The sequence below is a fragment of the Eulemur rufifrons genome, chromosome 19, assembly GCF_041146395.1.
Source record: "Eulemur rufifrons isolate Redbay chromosome 19, OSU_ERuf_1, whole genome shotgun sequence".
Classification (NCBI taxonomy): Eukaryota; Metazoa; Chordata; class Mammalia; order Primates; family Lemuridae; genus Eulemur; species Eulemur rufifrons.
Window position 1 is genome coordinate 42,479,695 of NC_091001.1, and position 17,007 is coordinate 42,496,701.

General features: G+C 41.3%; 1 protein-coding gene across 1 annotated transcript in view; it reads right to left on the reverse strand.

Moving 5' to 3' along the window:
- Positions 1 to 17,007, reverse strand: part of VWA3B (von Willebrand factor A domain containing 3B) — a 188,799-nt gene that overhangs the window by 95,907 nt on the left and 75,885 nt on the right. Inside the window, 2 exon segments of the mRNA XM_069494458.1 lie at positions 585 to 739; positions 13,042 to 13,238. Coding sequence (XP_069350559.1) covers positions 585 to 739; positions 13,042 to 13,238 — 352 coding nt within the window.

Sequence of the window (17,007 nt, forward strand, 5' to 3'; positions counted from 1 at the left end):
GGGACATTTCATAATTATAAAGGAGTCCATTCATCAAGAGAATATAACAATTCTAAACATACAAGCACCTATTAATAGAGTACCAAATTTTATACAAAGAAAAAACAGAACTGAAAGGGGAATTGAAGGCTACAGTTGGGATAACTACAGTTGGAGATATAAATATTCTTTTCTCAATAATTTATAGAACAATTAAAGAGATAATAAGTAATAATATGGAAGACTTGAACAATGCTATCAACCAACTTGAGCTAATTGACATTTATAGTACCCTCTACCCAACAAAAGCAGATGTTTTTTCTTATTCTAGGCCACAAAATAGGTCTCAATAAATTTATAAGAACTTAAATCAACAATCTTTATCAAAGAAATGATAAATGTTTGTGGTGATGGATATACTATTAATGATTACCCTGATTTGATCATTATATATTATATACACATGTCAAAATATCACTCTGTACCCCATAAATAGGTACGATTATTACATGTCAACTAAAAATGAAGAAGGGAAAGAAAGAGATCAAGCAAATTTGAATTTCAAAGGAGACCATACCACTTTTACCCCCTGCAAATATACCAACCTCCTTTGGATCTGGGCCAGGACTGCATGAATTCTCTCACTGTACCACTTGCACTTCTCCTTGGTGATGTTGACGTGGACCAAGCTCCCATCCTTCCAGAGAGCATGGACAAACTTGCTGCAATATTTGGCATGGACTGTCTTCTTGTTGGTCTCCTAAGGAAAGGACAAAGGACAGAAGCCACTTGGATACCATGCAAAGAAGAAGTCTCCAGATGGCACCTCCACTTCTGCCTTATTACACAGCTCTTAGTAGTCACCCCCACTGAAAGTCATTTGATCATTAGTCCAGCCAAATGTGTTCTGGGGCTTGCTCCATGTGGAGCCCCGGTGCTAGACGTTATGAACAGTGGTAGGTATGGAGATTCCCCAAAGAACTAAAAGTATATCTACCATTCAATCCAGCAATCCTACTATTGGGTATTTACGCAAAGCAAAAGAAGACTTTTACTCAAATGTTTATTGCAGCACAATTCGCAATTGCAAAGATGTAGAATCAACCCAAGTGCCTATCAATTCATGAGTGGATTAATAAAATGTGGTACATGTACACTACTCATCCATAAAAAAGATGGATTAATACCTTTGCAACAATCTGGATGGAACTGGAGACCATGCTCCTAAGTGAAATGTCTTAAGAATTGGAAAACAAACACCACAGGTACTCACTTTTAAAGTGGAACTAACCGATGAGCACACCTGTGCATAGAGGTAAGTAAAACTCAGTGGAAATCAACTAGGGGGAAGAGGGGAGAAGGGGAGGAGCATAGACCTACCTAACACCTAACAGGTACTATGAACACTGTTTGGGTGATGGGCACGCCTTTAGCCAGGACTCAAGCATTACAAAAATGATCCATGTAACCTAAAACATTTGTATGCCCTTAATATTTTGAAATAAAAAAAGGAAGACATATGTGAGCACATTTGTGCCCCAGAGAAGCTAATTATTCCAGCAGGGAGACCCCTCTACCCACCTCCCCCCCCCCCCCCCCCGAACACACATACACACACACACACACACACACACACACAAATAGAGAGAGAACGTTAGGAATGCAAAGAATTAGATACTCAGTACCTGATGCTGGTTTGAGACAGTAAGGACTGGGCAAGTCCTGGCAAAGAATAAAGAACTCACAGTGGACTGGAGGGTCAGGGAGACCACTCTGAAGGAATGGTCTCTTTTCCTTGCTACTCTGGCTACAAATGAAGCAAAGTAGCCAAGTGCCCCAGCCCACATCTTGCGCCCTCTACTGGACATACAGAACTGGTGCAAGGACAAAGGCCCTTTAGAGGGGAGCGCTCAGTTCTGTCTCCATCACTCCTCCAGCGGTATTCATCCATTACTCCTCCATGCCAGGATCTCTTCTAGGCACCAAGAATACAACCTTAAGTCCAAAATTCCTGCCTTCATGGAGCTCAAATTACAAAAGATCCAGATAATAAACAAATCTTGATATAGTAGGTCAGATAATGACAAATGTTATGGAGAAAAATAAGGAAGAAAGGAGAATAGAGAGTGCTAAGGAAGAGGGGAGGGGATAGGGACAAGTTAAACTCTAACAGAAAAAGCCTCACAGAGGTGAAATATGAGCAAAGGCCTGAGGGAACAAAGAGTGTGGCCATACGGAGGCCTGAAGGAAGTCAGAGGACACAGCAAGTGCAGAAGCCCTGAGCTGAGAGTTTTCCTGGCATGTTGTCAAATTTTGGAAAGGTCAGCACAGCCAAAAGAGAGTGGGTAAGAGAGGAGAGAGTGATATGAGGGGGAGGGCCGGGAGCAGAACCTATAATGCCTGACCACTGATGGGAAGGACTCTGGCTTTTGCCCTGAGTGAAAAAGGAACCCTCTCAGGGCTTTAACAAGAGTCACAACATATCTAATGCATGGTATACAGGGTGGTCTGAGTACTCTGTGAAGAAGAGATGGCTGAGGACCATGGGCAGAAGCAGGGAATCAGGAGGTCCATTAGATGCACGGCCCGGGTGAGAAGGGGGCAGGTACTGAATAACAGGTACATTCTGAAGACAGAACTGACAGGATTTAAGGAGAGGTCAGATGTGAATATGAGAGAAAAGAGAGGAGTCGGGAATGACTCTGTGGTTTTCAGCCCAGGGAGTTGAAAGAACGGAGTTGCAATAAATTGCTAGGAGGAAGACAGTGGGAGAGCAGTTTGGAGGGGGGATGATCAAGATTGAGTGTCTTATGTGTTAGGTCTGAGATGACTATTAGACATCCAAATGACATGGTAAGTGGAGATCAAGGTGGAGATCAAGGTGGAGATCTCAGGCGGAGATCAAGGCAGCACTTGGGGCTGGAGATATAGGTCTGGAAGTCACCCGCATGCACTCAGGTTTAAAAGCCACAGGACCAAATGAGGTCACCAGGAAATGAGTGTGGAAGGAGAAGAGGCCCAAGGACTGCGCCTCAAGGCCCTGTGGCACATGAAGTTTGGCGACATGTGAAAGGAGTGACAAAGATGACTGGGAAAGAACAGCCAGTGAGGCAGGAGGAAAACCAGTACAGTGTACATTCTACAAACAAAGAATTTCAAGGAAGTGACTGGCTACAGCAAATGTCGATAATAGAGCAAGGAATAAAGAGACTGAGAAATGACCCCTGGATTTAGCAGTTCAGGTAACCCTGGCAAGAGTGGGCTTGGTAGAGAGGAGGGCATGGCGGGGGGTGCTTTTCCTCACTGGAATGGGTTCAAGAAAGCAGGGCAGGAAAATTGAGGAATTGGAGAAAGGGAATGTACAAAACTCTTCTGAGGAATCAAACTCCAAAGAGGAGCAGAGGAATGAGGCAGAGCCAGAGGCATGCGTGAGAGTCAAAAAGCTATTTTTAAGATGGGAGAAATAGCAGCATGTTTGTATGCTGATGAGAAAGATATAGAAACAAGGGCAATATTGAAGATATGAAGTAGGAAAGGGAGAATGGATGAATGAGGGGAGAGAGACTGGTGTACACATGGAGGGAGTGGCCTCAGAGAGGGGCAAGAACAAAGCAGCCCGAGGACCAGAGAAATAAAGGTGGAATGCACCACGCAGAAACTGGGTCTCGGTGTGGAGGCCGACATTCACGACACTGACGTCCATGTCCCATGACATGGCAGGCAAACTCACCTGCTGGATGTTGCAGGAGAAAGCAGAAGGTAGACACCTCAGAAAGCAAGAGGCTGAGTGGATTGTTGTGCAGCACAAAGGACCCACTGATGTCAGAGGGCATGACTTTAAAGTGAAACCAACCCACCCACCACCAGAGGCATTAGAAGGCTTCTCCAGAGGAACTAGAGCTGGTCTCAGGATCCAAACTGTGCAGTGTGTTCCCTCCAGCAAACACCATCTGCTGACAGGGAGGTCAATTTGCATACCCGTTACAGCATTTACCGACTCAATCATAAAGGGTGTGGTTGATTCTCATCCAAAGCACCACCTCTTGACTCAGAGATTAATATCTGTCTGGGCATGTCATTACCTAAACAAAAGAAAATCCAAAAGTAAGAACCAACAGCTGCTCCAGATGGGAAGGAACCACTGAAAGAACTCTGGAAGTATGAAGAATTAGAACAAAAGATCACCCTCAAAAGGAAACACCAGCTCCTTAGCAATGGATACCAGTCAAAAGCAGAATATTGAAATGACAGATGAAGAATTTTGAACATGGATAGTAAGGAAGCTTAATGAAATACAAGATAAAATAGAAACCCAACACAAAGAAACCACAAAAACAATGCAGGAAATGAATGAGAAATTCACTAAGAAAATTAAAATATTAAAGAAAAATCAAACAGAACTTCTGGAAATGAAAAATGCATTCAAGGAATTACAAAACACAGTAAAAAGCCTTAAGAACAGGTTAGATCAGACAAAAAAGAATCTCAGAGCTTGAAGACAACATCTTTCGATTAAACAAGTCAATCACAGAGATGGAGCAGAGAAATAAGAGGAATGAGCAAAGCCCACAAGAAATATCAGATTATGTAAAGTGGTCTAACACAAGAATCATAAGCATCCCTGAGGGTGAAGAAAAAAATACACAGGGTTGGATAATTTATTTGAGGGAATACTTGAGAGAAATTTTCCTGGCCTTGCTAGAAATCTAGATATCCAGGTACAAGAAGCTCAAAGAATTCCTGGGATATTCATTACAAAGAGGAAGACACCATGACACATAGTCATCAGACTGGCCAAAATAAACACAAAAGAGGTGCTCTTACGAGCTGTAAGGCAAAAACAGTAGGTAACTTACAAAGGAAAATCCATCAGACTAACTGCAGACTTCTCAATTGAGACCCTACAAGCCAGAAGGGATTGGGGCACCATTCCCAGTCTTCTCAAACAAAATAATGCCCAGCCTAGAATTTTGTATTCTGCAAAACTAATTTTCATATATGAGGGGGAAATAAAGTCTTTTTCAGCCAAGCAAACACTGAGGGAATTTGTCAAGACAAGACTTGCCCTGCAGGAAGTACTCAGAACTTCATTATTCATGGATCAGCACAATAAACACTTACCAATGTAAAACTACCCAAAAGCTAAAGGTCAAAGGCCAGATACCACAATGGCTCAAGAGATAAAGCAACAAAGTTCAACCCATCAGGATCAACAGAAATTCACTCCACTTATCAATTCTTTCAATAAATAAGCATGGCTTGAACTGCCCACTGAAGAGACATAGGCTGGCCAAATGGATAAATATACAAAAGCCAAATATCTACTGTCTTCAGGAAACACATCTAACCCAAAAGGATGCATCAAGACTCAAGGTGAAGGATAGAAAACAATATTCCATGTTAATGGAAACCAAAAGAAAGCTGGTGTGGCAATACTCTTATCAGATAACTTAGTCTTCAAATCAACAAAAGTAATGAAAGACAAAGATGGTCATTATACAATGGTAAAGGGAACAATTCAGCAAGAAGATATAACAATCTTAAATATTTACTCACCTAACACAGGAGTGCCCAGATTCATAAAGCAAATCCTACTAGATCTAAACAAAATGATAGATGGCAGTACTATGATAGATGGGGACTTCAACACCCTGCTGACAGTACTGACAGAGCCTCCAAACAGAAAATAAACAAAAAACCAAGGGACTTAAATAGAACTCTAGAATGTATGGGCCTAACAGACATTTACAGAACATTCTATCCAAAAACCACTGAATATATATTCTTCTCATGAGCTCATGGGACATTCTCTAAGATTGACCATATCCTAGGCCACAAAAAATGTCTCAAAAAATTAAAAAAAATAGAAATTATATCATGCATTTTCCAAGACCACAGTGGAAAAAAATTAGAAAGCAACGCCAACAGATACACTCATCTCTACACAAAATCAAAGAAACTAAACAACCTACTGCTGCATGATAGTCAGGTCAAGGAGGAAATTAAGATGGAAATCAAAAGATTCTTTGAACTAATGATAAAGGAAACACAAGTCATCAAAATTTGTGGAATACAGATAAAACAGTCCTGAGAGGAAAATTCATAGCCATAAATGCCTGCATCCAAAAGACAGAAAGATCATAAATCAACAATCTAATGAATAGACTCAAAGAACTGGAAAAAGAAGAGCAAACCAATCCCCAACCTGTGCACAAGAAGAAAAGAAATAACCAAGATCAGAGCAGAACTAAATGAAATTGATAATAAAAAAAGTATAACGAAAGATTAATAAAACAAAAAGTTGCTTCTTTGAAAAGATAAACAAAATTGACATGCCTCTTGCTAGACTAACCAAAAGCAGAAAAGAAAGGACTCTAATAAGCTCAATTCAGAATGAAAAAGGATAAATTACAACTGATACCACAGAAATACAAAATATCACCTCTGAATACTATAAAAATCTCTATGCATATAAACTTGAAAACATGGAGGAAATAGACAAATTCATAGAAACACACAGCCTCCCTAGGCTCAATCAGGAATATACAGAATTCCTGAACAGACCAGTGTCAAGTACCAAAATTGAAGCAGTAATTAAAAAAAACCTTCCATAAAAAAATAAAAGTACCTGACCATATGGTTTCACACCTGAATTCTACCAGACCTACAAAGAAGAACTGATGCCTATCCTGCAGAAATTATTCCGCAACATCAAGAAGGAAGGAATCCTCCCCAACATGTTTTATGAAGCCAACATCACCCTGATACAAAAGCCAGGAAGAGACCCAACAAAAACAGAAAACTACAGAACAATATTCCTTATGAATATAGATGTAAAAATTCTCAATAAAATCCTAGCAAACTGAATTCAGCTGCTCATCAAAAAAATAATCCAACACAACCAAGTGGCCTTCATCCCAGAGATGCAGGGATGGTTCAACATACACAAATCCATAAATGTGATTCACCACATAAACAGAAGTAAAAACAAAGACCATATGATCCTCTCAATACATGCAGAAAAAGCATTTGACAAAATTCAGCACCCTTTTATGAAAGAACGCTTAACAAAATAGGCGTAGATGGGGCTTACCTCAAAATGATAAAACCCATATATAACAAATGCACAGCCAACATCATACTGAATGGGGAAAAACTGAAAGCATTCCCACTTAAAACTGGTACCAGACAAGTTTGCCCTCTATCATCCTTCTATTCAATATAGTGCTGGAAGTCCGAGCCAGAGCAATCAGATAAGAGAAGGAAATCAAGGGCATCCAAATGGGGGCAGAAGAGGTTAAACTATCACTCTTTACTGATTATATAATCTTATATCTAGACTACCCCAAAGATTCTTCCAAGAGACTACTGGAATTGATAAATAAATTTGGTAAAGTCTCAGGTTACAAAATCAATGTGTACAAATCAGTAACACTCATCTATGCCAACAACAGTCAAACTAAAAACCAAATCAAAGACTCAATACCTCTCACAATAACAACAAAGAAAATAAAATACCTAGGAATATATTTAACTAATGAGGTGAAGGACCTCCACAGGGAGAACTATGAAATACTGAAGAAGGAAATAGCAGAGTAAGCAAACAGATGGAAAACCATACCACGTTCATGGATCGACAGAATCAAGATTGTTAAAAATGTCTATACCACCCAAAGTGATTCACAGATTCAATGCAATCCCTATTAAAATACCAACATCATTTTTCACAGATCTAGAAAAAATAATTCTATGCTTTGTATGGAACCAGATAGCCAAAGCAACCTTAAGCAAAAAAAAAAAAAAAAACAAATTGGGAGGCATCAATTTACCAAACTTCAAGCTATACTACAAGGCTATAGTAACCAAAACAGCATGGTACTGGCACAAGAACAGAGACATAGATTAATGGAACAGCACTGAGAACCCAGATATAAAACCATCCTCATGTAGCCATCTGATCTTTGACAAAGCAGACAAAAACATATATTGAGGAAATTCAATAAATGGTGCTGGGAAAATAGGATAGCCACATGTAGAAAGACTGAAACAGGATCCATACCTCTCACCTTTCACAAAAATGAACTTATTATGGATAACAGGCTTAAACCTAAGGCATAAAACCATAAGAATTCGAGAAGAAAATGTTGGAAAAACTCTAACAGACATTGGCCTAGGCAAAGAATTTATGAAGAAGAGCCCAAAAACAATCACAGCAACAACAAAAATAAATAATGGGACTTGATCAAATTAAAAAGCTTCTGTACGGCCAACAAAACTATCATTAGAGCAAACAGACAATTTACAGATGGGAGAAAATATTTACATGCTATACATCTGATAAAGGGCTGATAACTGTAAGCTATGTAGAACTCAGGAAAATCAGCAAGAAAAAAATCAAACAACCCCATTAAAAAGTAGGCAAAAGACATGAACAGAAACTTTTCAAAAGAAGATAGACTAACGGCCAAGAAATATATGAAAAAAATGCTCAACATCTCTAATCCTCATGGAAATGCAAATCAAAACTACAATGAGATAACATTTAACTCTAGTGAGAATCACTTTTATCAAAAAGTCCCAAAGCAACAAATGTTGGCATGGATGTGGAGATATAGGAGCACTCATATGTTGCTGGTGGGAATGCAAACTAGTACAATCTCTGTGGAAACTAATATGGAGACACCTCAAAGAACTAAAAGTAGAACTACCTACCATTTGATCAAGCAATCCCACTACTGGGCATCTACCCAAAGGAAAAAAGACATCATATAATAAACACATCTGCACTCCAATGTTTTTTATAGCAGCACAATTCACAATTGCAAAGATGTGGAAACAACCCAAGTGCCCATCAATACATGAGTGGATCAATAAAGTGTGGTATATGTATACCATGGAGCTCTACTCAGCCACAAAAAAAAAAAAAAAATGGTGATACAGCACCTCTTGTATTATCCTGGATAGAGCTGGAGCCCATTCTACTAAGTGAAGTATCACAAGAATGGAAAAACAAGCACCACATGTACTCACCATCAAATTGGTATTAACTGATTAACACTTATGTGCACATATAGTAGTAACTTTCATTGGGTGTTGGGCAAGTGGGAGGGGGAGGATGGGATCGGTAAATTCACACCTATTGAGTGCGGTGTGCACAGTCTGGGGGATGGCATGCTTGTAGTTCTGACTCAGGCAGTGCAAAGGCAATATATATAACCTAAATGTTTGTACCCCCATAATATTCTGAAATAAAAAAATATAAAAAATAAAGTGAAACCAGGCCTCAGGGCTGTGTGCTTCCTTCAGTTTCCACCAGTGCAGTCAACTGCTTAGGTATAAGCCAGAAAGGCAGAAAGTTGGATTTAACCAGGGTTAAATCCAGCAAACCAGGAGTTTTGCCAGCTGAATGCAATAGTATAAATTGGTTGAGGATGCATGGGAGGGAGAAATGGATGGAGAGGACAGAGCAAAGGTGGTAGAAACAGTAAAGTGCATATCCCAGTGGGGTGGATGGATTGGTGGAGTTAGGGCAGCAGAGGAAATGACCTACAAGTAAGTGGTTGGAGAGGGGGACATTGGGAACTGAGGATGTGGCTTATGATTACATGGTTATTTATAATGACAAGGTCAGGGTATGCCTCAGGCAGGAGAGGCAGAGATGTGGGGGAGGAAAAAAGGAGATCAAAGAAATGAAAGGTCAAGGGACTGGAAGTGTCATCTGCATAGATTCAAATATCTAAGAATTAAAACAGGTTGGAGCCAGTGATTGTAAGAGCAGAGCTGTCATCTTCAAGGACTGACAGGGGAGATCCTGGGCTGGGTAGGTGACAGCCATGAGTAGGTGTAATGAGATCAGTCTGCTGGCCTGGGAATAAAGAGGAGGCCACTGCCCAACCCTGGGCCCAGAGGTACAAGGGGAAAGGGGGAGAACCAGCCCCCCACTCCAGAGGGCTGTAGGGAAACAGGGAATCCAGACGGGCAGGCAAAGGGAAGACGTTAGAGGACTGAAAGCCATCAGGGGGTTTGCCGATGACTTCAAGCTCCAGAGGGCAGAATGGAGGGATTTTAGGAGTCAGGGGGGAGTGGATGAGGGTCAGAGAAGGGATGCTCAGAGCCACACAGGGATGAGAATTCAGGAGTCCGGTGATGACTAATGAGAATGGGGTCAGAGGGCAGGATGAGATCAGTCCTATGCTCCCAAGGCAGGCAGAGAAGGGAAGCACACCTCTTCCACAGGGCAAGGACAGGAGAAAGGTGTCTTCTCCCTCGTTCTCACCACATTCCTAGGGTTGTCACCAAAATGGTTCTCCCTATTCTCAGTCTCATCACACAGCATCTCCTGTGGGTACCTTACATACAGCCAAATGGAAAAACACCAGACCACAAGCTACATAAAGGCAGGCTTTGGGTCAGGTGGCAATGTGTTACAATGGGAGAAGCGCAATGAGAGCCTGGTGGACCAGAATTCAAACCCTATCTCCACCTGCCATGAGATCAATCACAAGTGAGTTACCTAATCTCTCCAGGGTCCTGTGACTCTGTTTGCTTCTGTGTAAAATGAGAGCATAAATGTTCAACTTGTACATAAAGCACAAAGACATTCTATAAATGTTGTCTCTGACTCACAATGTTTGTAACACAGAACAGAAGGAAGGTAACATCTATTGGGCATCCCCTACGTGGCAGGCACAATACTCAGACATGCATTTTTAAATCTGCACTTTATATCACCCATTTTACAGATCTGAAAAGTGAGGCTCAAAGAGTTGACATTATTTGTCCAATGTCTCATAATTAGTGACTGGTAGAAGTAGCATATATACCCAGGTCTTCTCACTCCAGATCCAGTGTAACTTCTCCCACACCACATTGCCTGGTACATAGTATAAGCTCAACAAGTATTTGTTAGAGGAATAAATGATGAGACAAAATGGATTTTTGGACATCAGGGCTGGTTTAATGCACAAGCAGCAAGCAACCATGCATGCAATGTGACTTCAAAGGTACCTCAAATATCAAGTTACTGGACTTTGACTGAAATTCCCTAATTAGAAATACATGTTTGTCTCCTCCCACCTGTTCATTTATCTTTGAACCACTATATAGCAAGGCCTTTTTTGTCATTTATTTCTCAGTGTAAATGAGTTTCCTGGATCTGTACCTATAAACTGGTTTTTATAGTCAAATGCTTAGGGGTCCTGCCCAGTGGAAGGCTGAGAGAACCCTAAATAATCTACTTATTTTATAGCCTCAGTTTCTCCCTACTTTATACACATCACAATTTTAGGTGTAAATCCAGTTTCAGATATGTAGTCCCAAATACTAAAAATAAAATTGTCCCTTTTTCATCAATATTTGTGAAAGAAGATAGCTATATTATATAATTCTCAACCTTTAACATTTTATTATTGGTCAACACAAGAAATTTGAAGTAAAATTCCCATTTTATAAGCCAAATTTTTCAAACTGGCTCTGTAAAATTTCATTTATTAATAACATTTCCAAGAAAGAGTAAGGAGAAATCAGTATTAGAGCTAGCTTAAGCATATTACATTGTCATGAGCTTATGGTAAGCTATGTTCAAATTGACAGGGATTCATATTTTTAAATATCCAGAGTCTAATGTTTTTTTAAATGAAAATTTAGTTATGCATGATTTCCTGAACATTACCGAATAATGTCTACACAACCAGAGAAGTGTGGTGGGGGAGGAAACCCACAAATGAGATTTTCCCTGCACTGTAGCAATTACTCTGCTTCCTAGGATAAGCCCGGAAACAAGTCTTACGTCAATTCTGCATTGTTCTAATTCAATTTTTATATTTTCCTCCTTGCAGTTCAGCGTAAACATGCAGCAATAAGAGGGCAACAACACAACATGGCTAACGCAGCCCCGAAGGGGAGCTCCCTTCCTGGGGAGGGCATGTGGAGCTCACTGGTCACCAGCCTAATGACGAATGTCAAAGGGTCTGGAGTCCCACCACTGCTGAAGCTACAAATGTCTCAATAATGATCTTGTCATTGACTCAGAGCCTTCAAGAACACATAAGGAGACCTTGTATTTGAGGAGGGCCTTGAATTCCTCTCACAGGTGTCTCCACTGGGCCTCGGTTACCTGCCTGTCTGACTGAGGCTTGCATTTTAGCTTTCACTTCATAGTGCACCTGAGACTTACCACCTCCTAAAAAAGCTTTCCTTTGTTTTCACAAATCTGCAATATTCATTTTATTCAAATTTTCTGTTTCATATTGTGACACTTCCTAGTCTTTCTACACTTCTAAACTTTTGACACCAAGCCTCTGGTTCCTGTTCTACATCTCACTGGTTCTCAAAGTGTGGCCCCCAGACCAGCAGCTTCAGCGTCATCTGGGGATTGTTATGGATGCAAACTCTTGTGCTGCACCTCAGACCTTCTCACTCTTATGCAGGAGTTTGGAGGTTGGAGGTTAGGAGCCACTGCTAGTGAGCACTGTCCTTCCATCAGTGGCCAGAGTCAGGCACTATGAGAAGCTGTATTCCCATGAAACCCATTTGGTACAATGGAAATACAGATTTCAAAGTTTTCAATAGACAACCACCTGGTGCCACAACCCTATTAAAGAATCTGATTTTATAATTACTGGGAATTCACTATATACTAACTGGTAGTCACTGGACTAATGCATCTTTAAGGCTGTGTAAATACAAGAGGACCACAGAAATGCCTCCTTGGGCATATCTTCCATTCACTATTGGGGAACAAAGGCTTCTCTGTTTGCATAATGTCGAATAATTCTAAAACTCAAAATGCCTGATTTCTAAAAGCCCAGCCCCTGGCTCATGTATAATTCACTTACATCTAGAAATCGTTCCCAGCCTTGATCTCTACTCCCACATGTGCCCTTTGGAGAAGGGAAAGATGGGAAGAAGAAGGGACCCCTTTCTTCCCGGAAATTCAAGCTGGTTTCCCTCCCTTCTGCTTCTCCATCGTGGTCCTGCCCTTGGCTTCTGACCCGAGGGAGGCCTCACCCACCAGAGCTCAAGGGGAGGCCACAGCCCTTTCCAGGAGTTCACTTCACCTACCGCACTGGTTTGCACGGACTCATTCTCTGGTTTGGCTTTTATATCAACGACTCCATCGGTGTGGCGGAAGGAGCAGTCTGCAAGGACATCATAACATGACAGCTTCTGGGCCTTCAAGCCATATTTCTGCAGCCACTTCTTAGAGTCCCAGGTGTCTTCTGGATTTGATGTGATCTTGACAGAGGTTGCTCCTGACTCTGTTTTTGGAATCACAACTCATCAGCCATTCTTATTGCATTAGCCACTCATATTCATCCAACTTCATATTTATCAAGTTGGAATATGTTCTTTGTTAGACCACAGAACCCATGGTTTGTTTCAGAAAACATGCTTCCCAAAGCAAGACTGGAAAGGAACTAGTTCACAAGACTGGAAAGCAGGAAATCTGTTACTTTTCATCTCACTTCCTCCAAGTTGACTGGTCCCACACCTGGGTGCAGCTGGCTGATAGACCAAGGCTGTGTGTTGGGAGCTGTATGTGTAACGCTGAAGTCAGAGCTCTGGGTTCAAGTCTTGGCTCCCTCACCTACTAGCTTGGGCGAGTTGCTCAAACTTGGGTGAATCACTCCATTGACCTCTCTGAGCTTAGGCACACAGAAGATAGTAACCACTCAGTCTTCCTACGTATATAAAGTCAAGTGAAAGTGCTTTGTAATGAGGGGGAAAGAGACATAGGGGCACACAGCCTGTAAGGCTGGCAGGCGGCCTCCCACGAAGCCCCCTGTGTTACCTTAGTGAATTTATCCTGATTCATAGCCTGGCCCTCAGCTCTGCAGGCTCAGAAACCTCATATACCAGCTCAGGCACCCAGAGCTGTATCTAGGACAACTCACCTTAGGTTCACAGGTTAAAGTATAACCCAGAACTCCAATTGCCCAAGTATCTCCAGTCTTAGGCACGTTCCTCTGGTGTTTTCCAGAGGTTACCTATACTCTTTAACCAGGAGGAGGTATGATCTTACCTGAGCAGGATAAGCCAGTGTATCATAAAAGCAGAAAAGTATTTTCTAGGTGGCTCAAAACCCAGACCACCCCCCAAGGGAGAATGAGCTACTTGGGGGTGGACACAGAGCAAAGGTGAGAAAATCTGGAGCTGGGAAGGAGGCGCTGGTCTCTGGAGCTGGCTGTGCACATCTCCCAACTCCAACCTCAGTGATAGCAACTCGGTAGGTGAAATTGACCAGGGTGGGATTTTTACAGAGTCTGGAAATCAGCATATGCTACAAACCAGGGCTTTTTTTAATTCCAGGAAGTGGGTCGCTAAACATTCATCTGGTCGCTAAACACCACTGGGAGGAAGGCAGAAAGCACCCTGACCTTTTAGCCCCATTTGGGACCATTGGAGCCCTAGGAGGACCAGGAGAGGGTGTTGGGCAGAGAGAGGATTTTTTAACAATGCACATTATCACATATGAGGTCCACCAGCCCTGCAGAGTATGTTTATTTCCACTTAGGTCAGTGTCTGTCAACCCTTCACACCGGAATCCCCTGAGGAGCTTTAAAAAATACCGATGCCTGGGTCCCGTTTTAACTGGCCTGGGATTGTGGCCTAGACATTGGAATTTTTCAAAGCTCCCCGGGTGATTGTATCATGCAGCCAAGGTTTGCAGCTGGCTTAAGGTGGAAAGAGCCTTCTCAATCATGACTTCGTAACCCCATCAGTTAACGCTTCCACCAGACACAGATGCAAGTGAAATTATACTATTAGTTAAAAAGCACCACTCAAAATTAGGGAAACAAAAATATTATCCAGACTTACCAATTACCATATTTAAGGAGATATATAATTAGGATAAGATTTGAAGAAATAAAAAACTCTGGAGCCAATTGCTTCTCAATAATATGTAAAGGATCTGACCATTAATGCTTCATGTGATCCATGTCCCCAAATTTTAATATAGCACCTCTGAAAGAATTCACTCTCAAATCTAATGGAGTTGGAACTTCTCAGAGAAGCTTGTTTCAGCTTTTGAACTTTAAACCAACCTGGCATGTAAAGCCCCTTGGAGCACCTTTCCACAGGAATCACAAAGTATCTTCTCATGCTGCTCAGGGAGCTGAGCCAGAGGCTTCCCCAAGCTTCTAGCCTCTGAGGTGGTTTTCCTGCATACTCTCCCTGCATCACAAAGCAGCAGCAAGAAGAGTTTGGAGCCATTTGTGTCAGGGAGATCAGCTTCTTGGAGAATCCCTCTGGGTGACTATTTTTCCTCAATTATTTTTAATTACATTCTAAGTCTTTGTTTCATCTTTATTTCTACTTGGGAGGATATTTGCTTTTCTCCCTCAGTAAGTATAATAGGAAATAAAATTTTCATTCAATTATTTCCATAGCGATACACTCCTTATCCGTCTGTTCTGTTTTGAGTTGCCTTCTTTTAAAAAGATGAGAGAACTTCCTAAAAACACATTCAAACCAATCCTAGCAAGCGATTTGAAAGAGCCAGAGATAATTCTTTTTTTTTGTTGTTTGTTTGTTTTTCAGCTCATTATGGGGGTACAAAAGATCAGGCTATATACATTGCCCATGCCTCCCCATCCCCCCGAGTCTGAGCTTCAGTTGTGTCCATTCCCTAGACAGTGCACATCACACTCATCATGTAGGTGTGCACCCCTCCCCTCCCCCCACCCCATCCCCCCTAGTCAGAACTTCAAGCGTGTCCATTCCCCAGGCAGTGCGCATCGCACTCAACAAGTAGGTATACACCCATCCCTTCCACCCGGCCCCGACCTCTGTCCGATACCCAATTGGTGTTATTCCCAAATGTGCACTTAGGTGATCATCAGGGAAACCAGTTTGCTGGTGAGTACATGTGGTGCTTATTTTTCCATTCTTGGGATACTTCACTTAATAGAATGGGTTCCAGCTCTCTCCAGGAGAACCAAAGAGATGCCATATCGCCATTATTTCTAATAGCTGAGTAATATTCCATGGTATACATATACCACATTTTGCTAATCCATTCATGAATTGATGGGCATTTGGGTTGTTTCCACATCTTTGCGATTGTGAATTGTGCTGCTATAAACATTCGGGTGCAGGTGTCTTTTTTATAGAATGACTTTTGTTCTTCTGGGTAGATGCCCAATAATGGGATTGCTGGATCGAATGGTAGGTCTACTTGAATCTGTTTAAGGTATCTCCACATTGCTTTCCACAAGGGCTGTACTAGTTTACAGTCCCACCAGCAGTGTATGAGTGTACCTATCTCTTCACACCCACGCCAACATGTATAGTTTTGGGACTTTTTGATAAAGGCCATTCTCACTGGAGTTAAGTGATATCTCATTGTGGTTTTGATTTGCATTTCCCTGATGATTAGAGATGTTGAACACTTTTTCATATGTTTGTTAGCCATTTTTATATCTTCTTTTGAAAAATTTCTATTCATGTCCTTTGCCCACTTTTTGATAGGGTTGTTCGATTTTTCCTTACTGATTTTCCTGAGTTCTAAATAGATTCTTGTTATCAGTCCTTTATCTGATGTGTAGTATGTGAAAATTTTTTCCCATTCTGTAGGTTGTCTGTTTACTCTCGTGACTGTTTCTTTGGCTGTGCAGAAGCTTTTTAATTTGATCAGGTCCCATTTATTTATTTTTGTTGTTGCTGTAATTGCCTTAGGGGTCTTCTTCATAAATTCTTTGCCTGGGCCAATGTCTATAAGAGTCTTTCCTACGTTTTCTTCTAGAATTCTAATAGTTTCTGACCTAAGGTTTAAATCTGTTAACCACTGTGATTTGATTTTTGTGAGGGGTGAGAGCTGTGTGTCCTGTTTTAGTATTCTACATGTGGATATCCAGTTTTCCCAGCACCATTTATTAAATAAGGAATCTTTTCCCCAGAGTATGTTTTTGTCTGCTTTGTCAAAGATTAGATGGCTATATGAGGATGGTTTTATATTTGGATTTTCTGTTCTATTCCACTGGTTTGTGTCCCTGCACTTGTGCCAGTACCAGGCTGTTTTAAGAA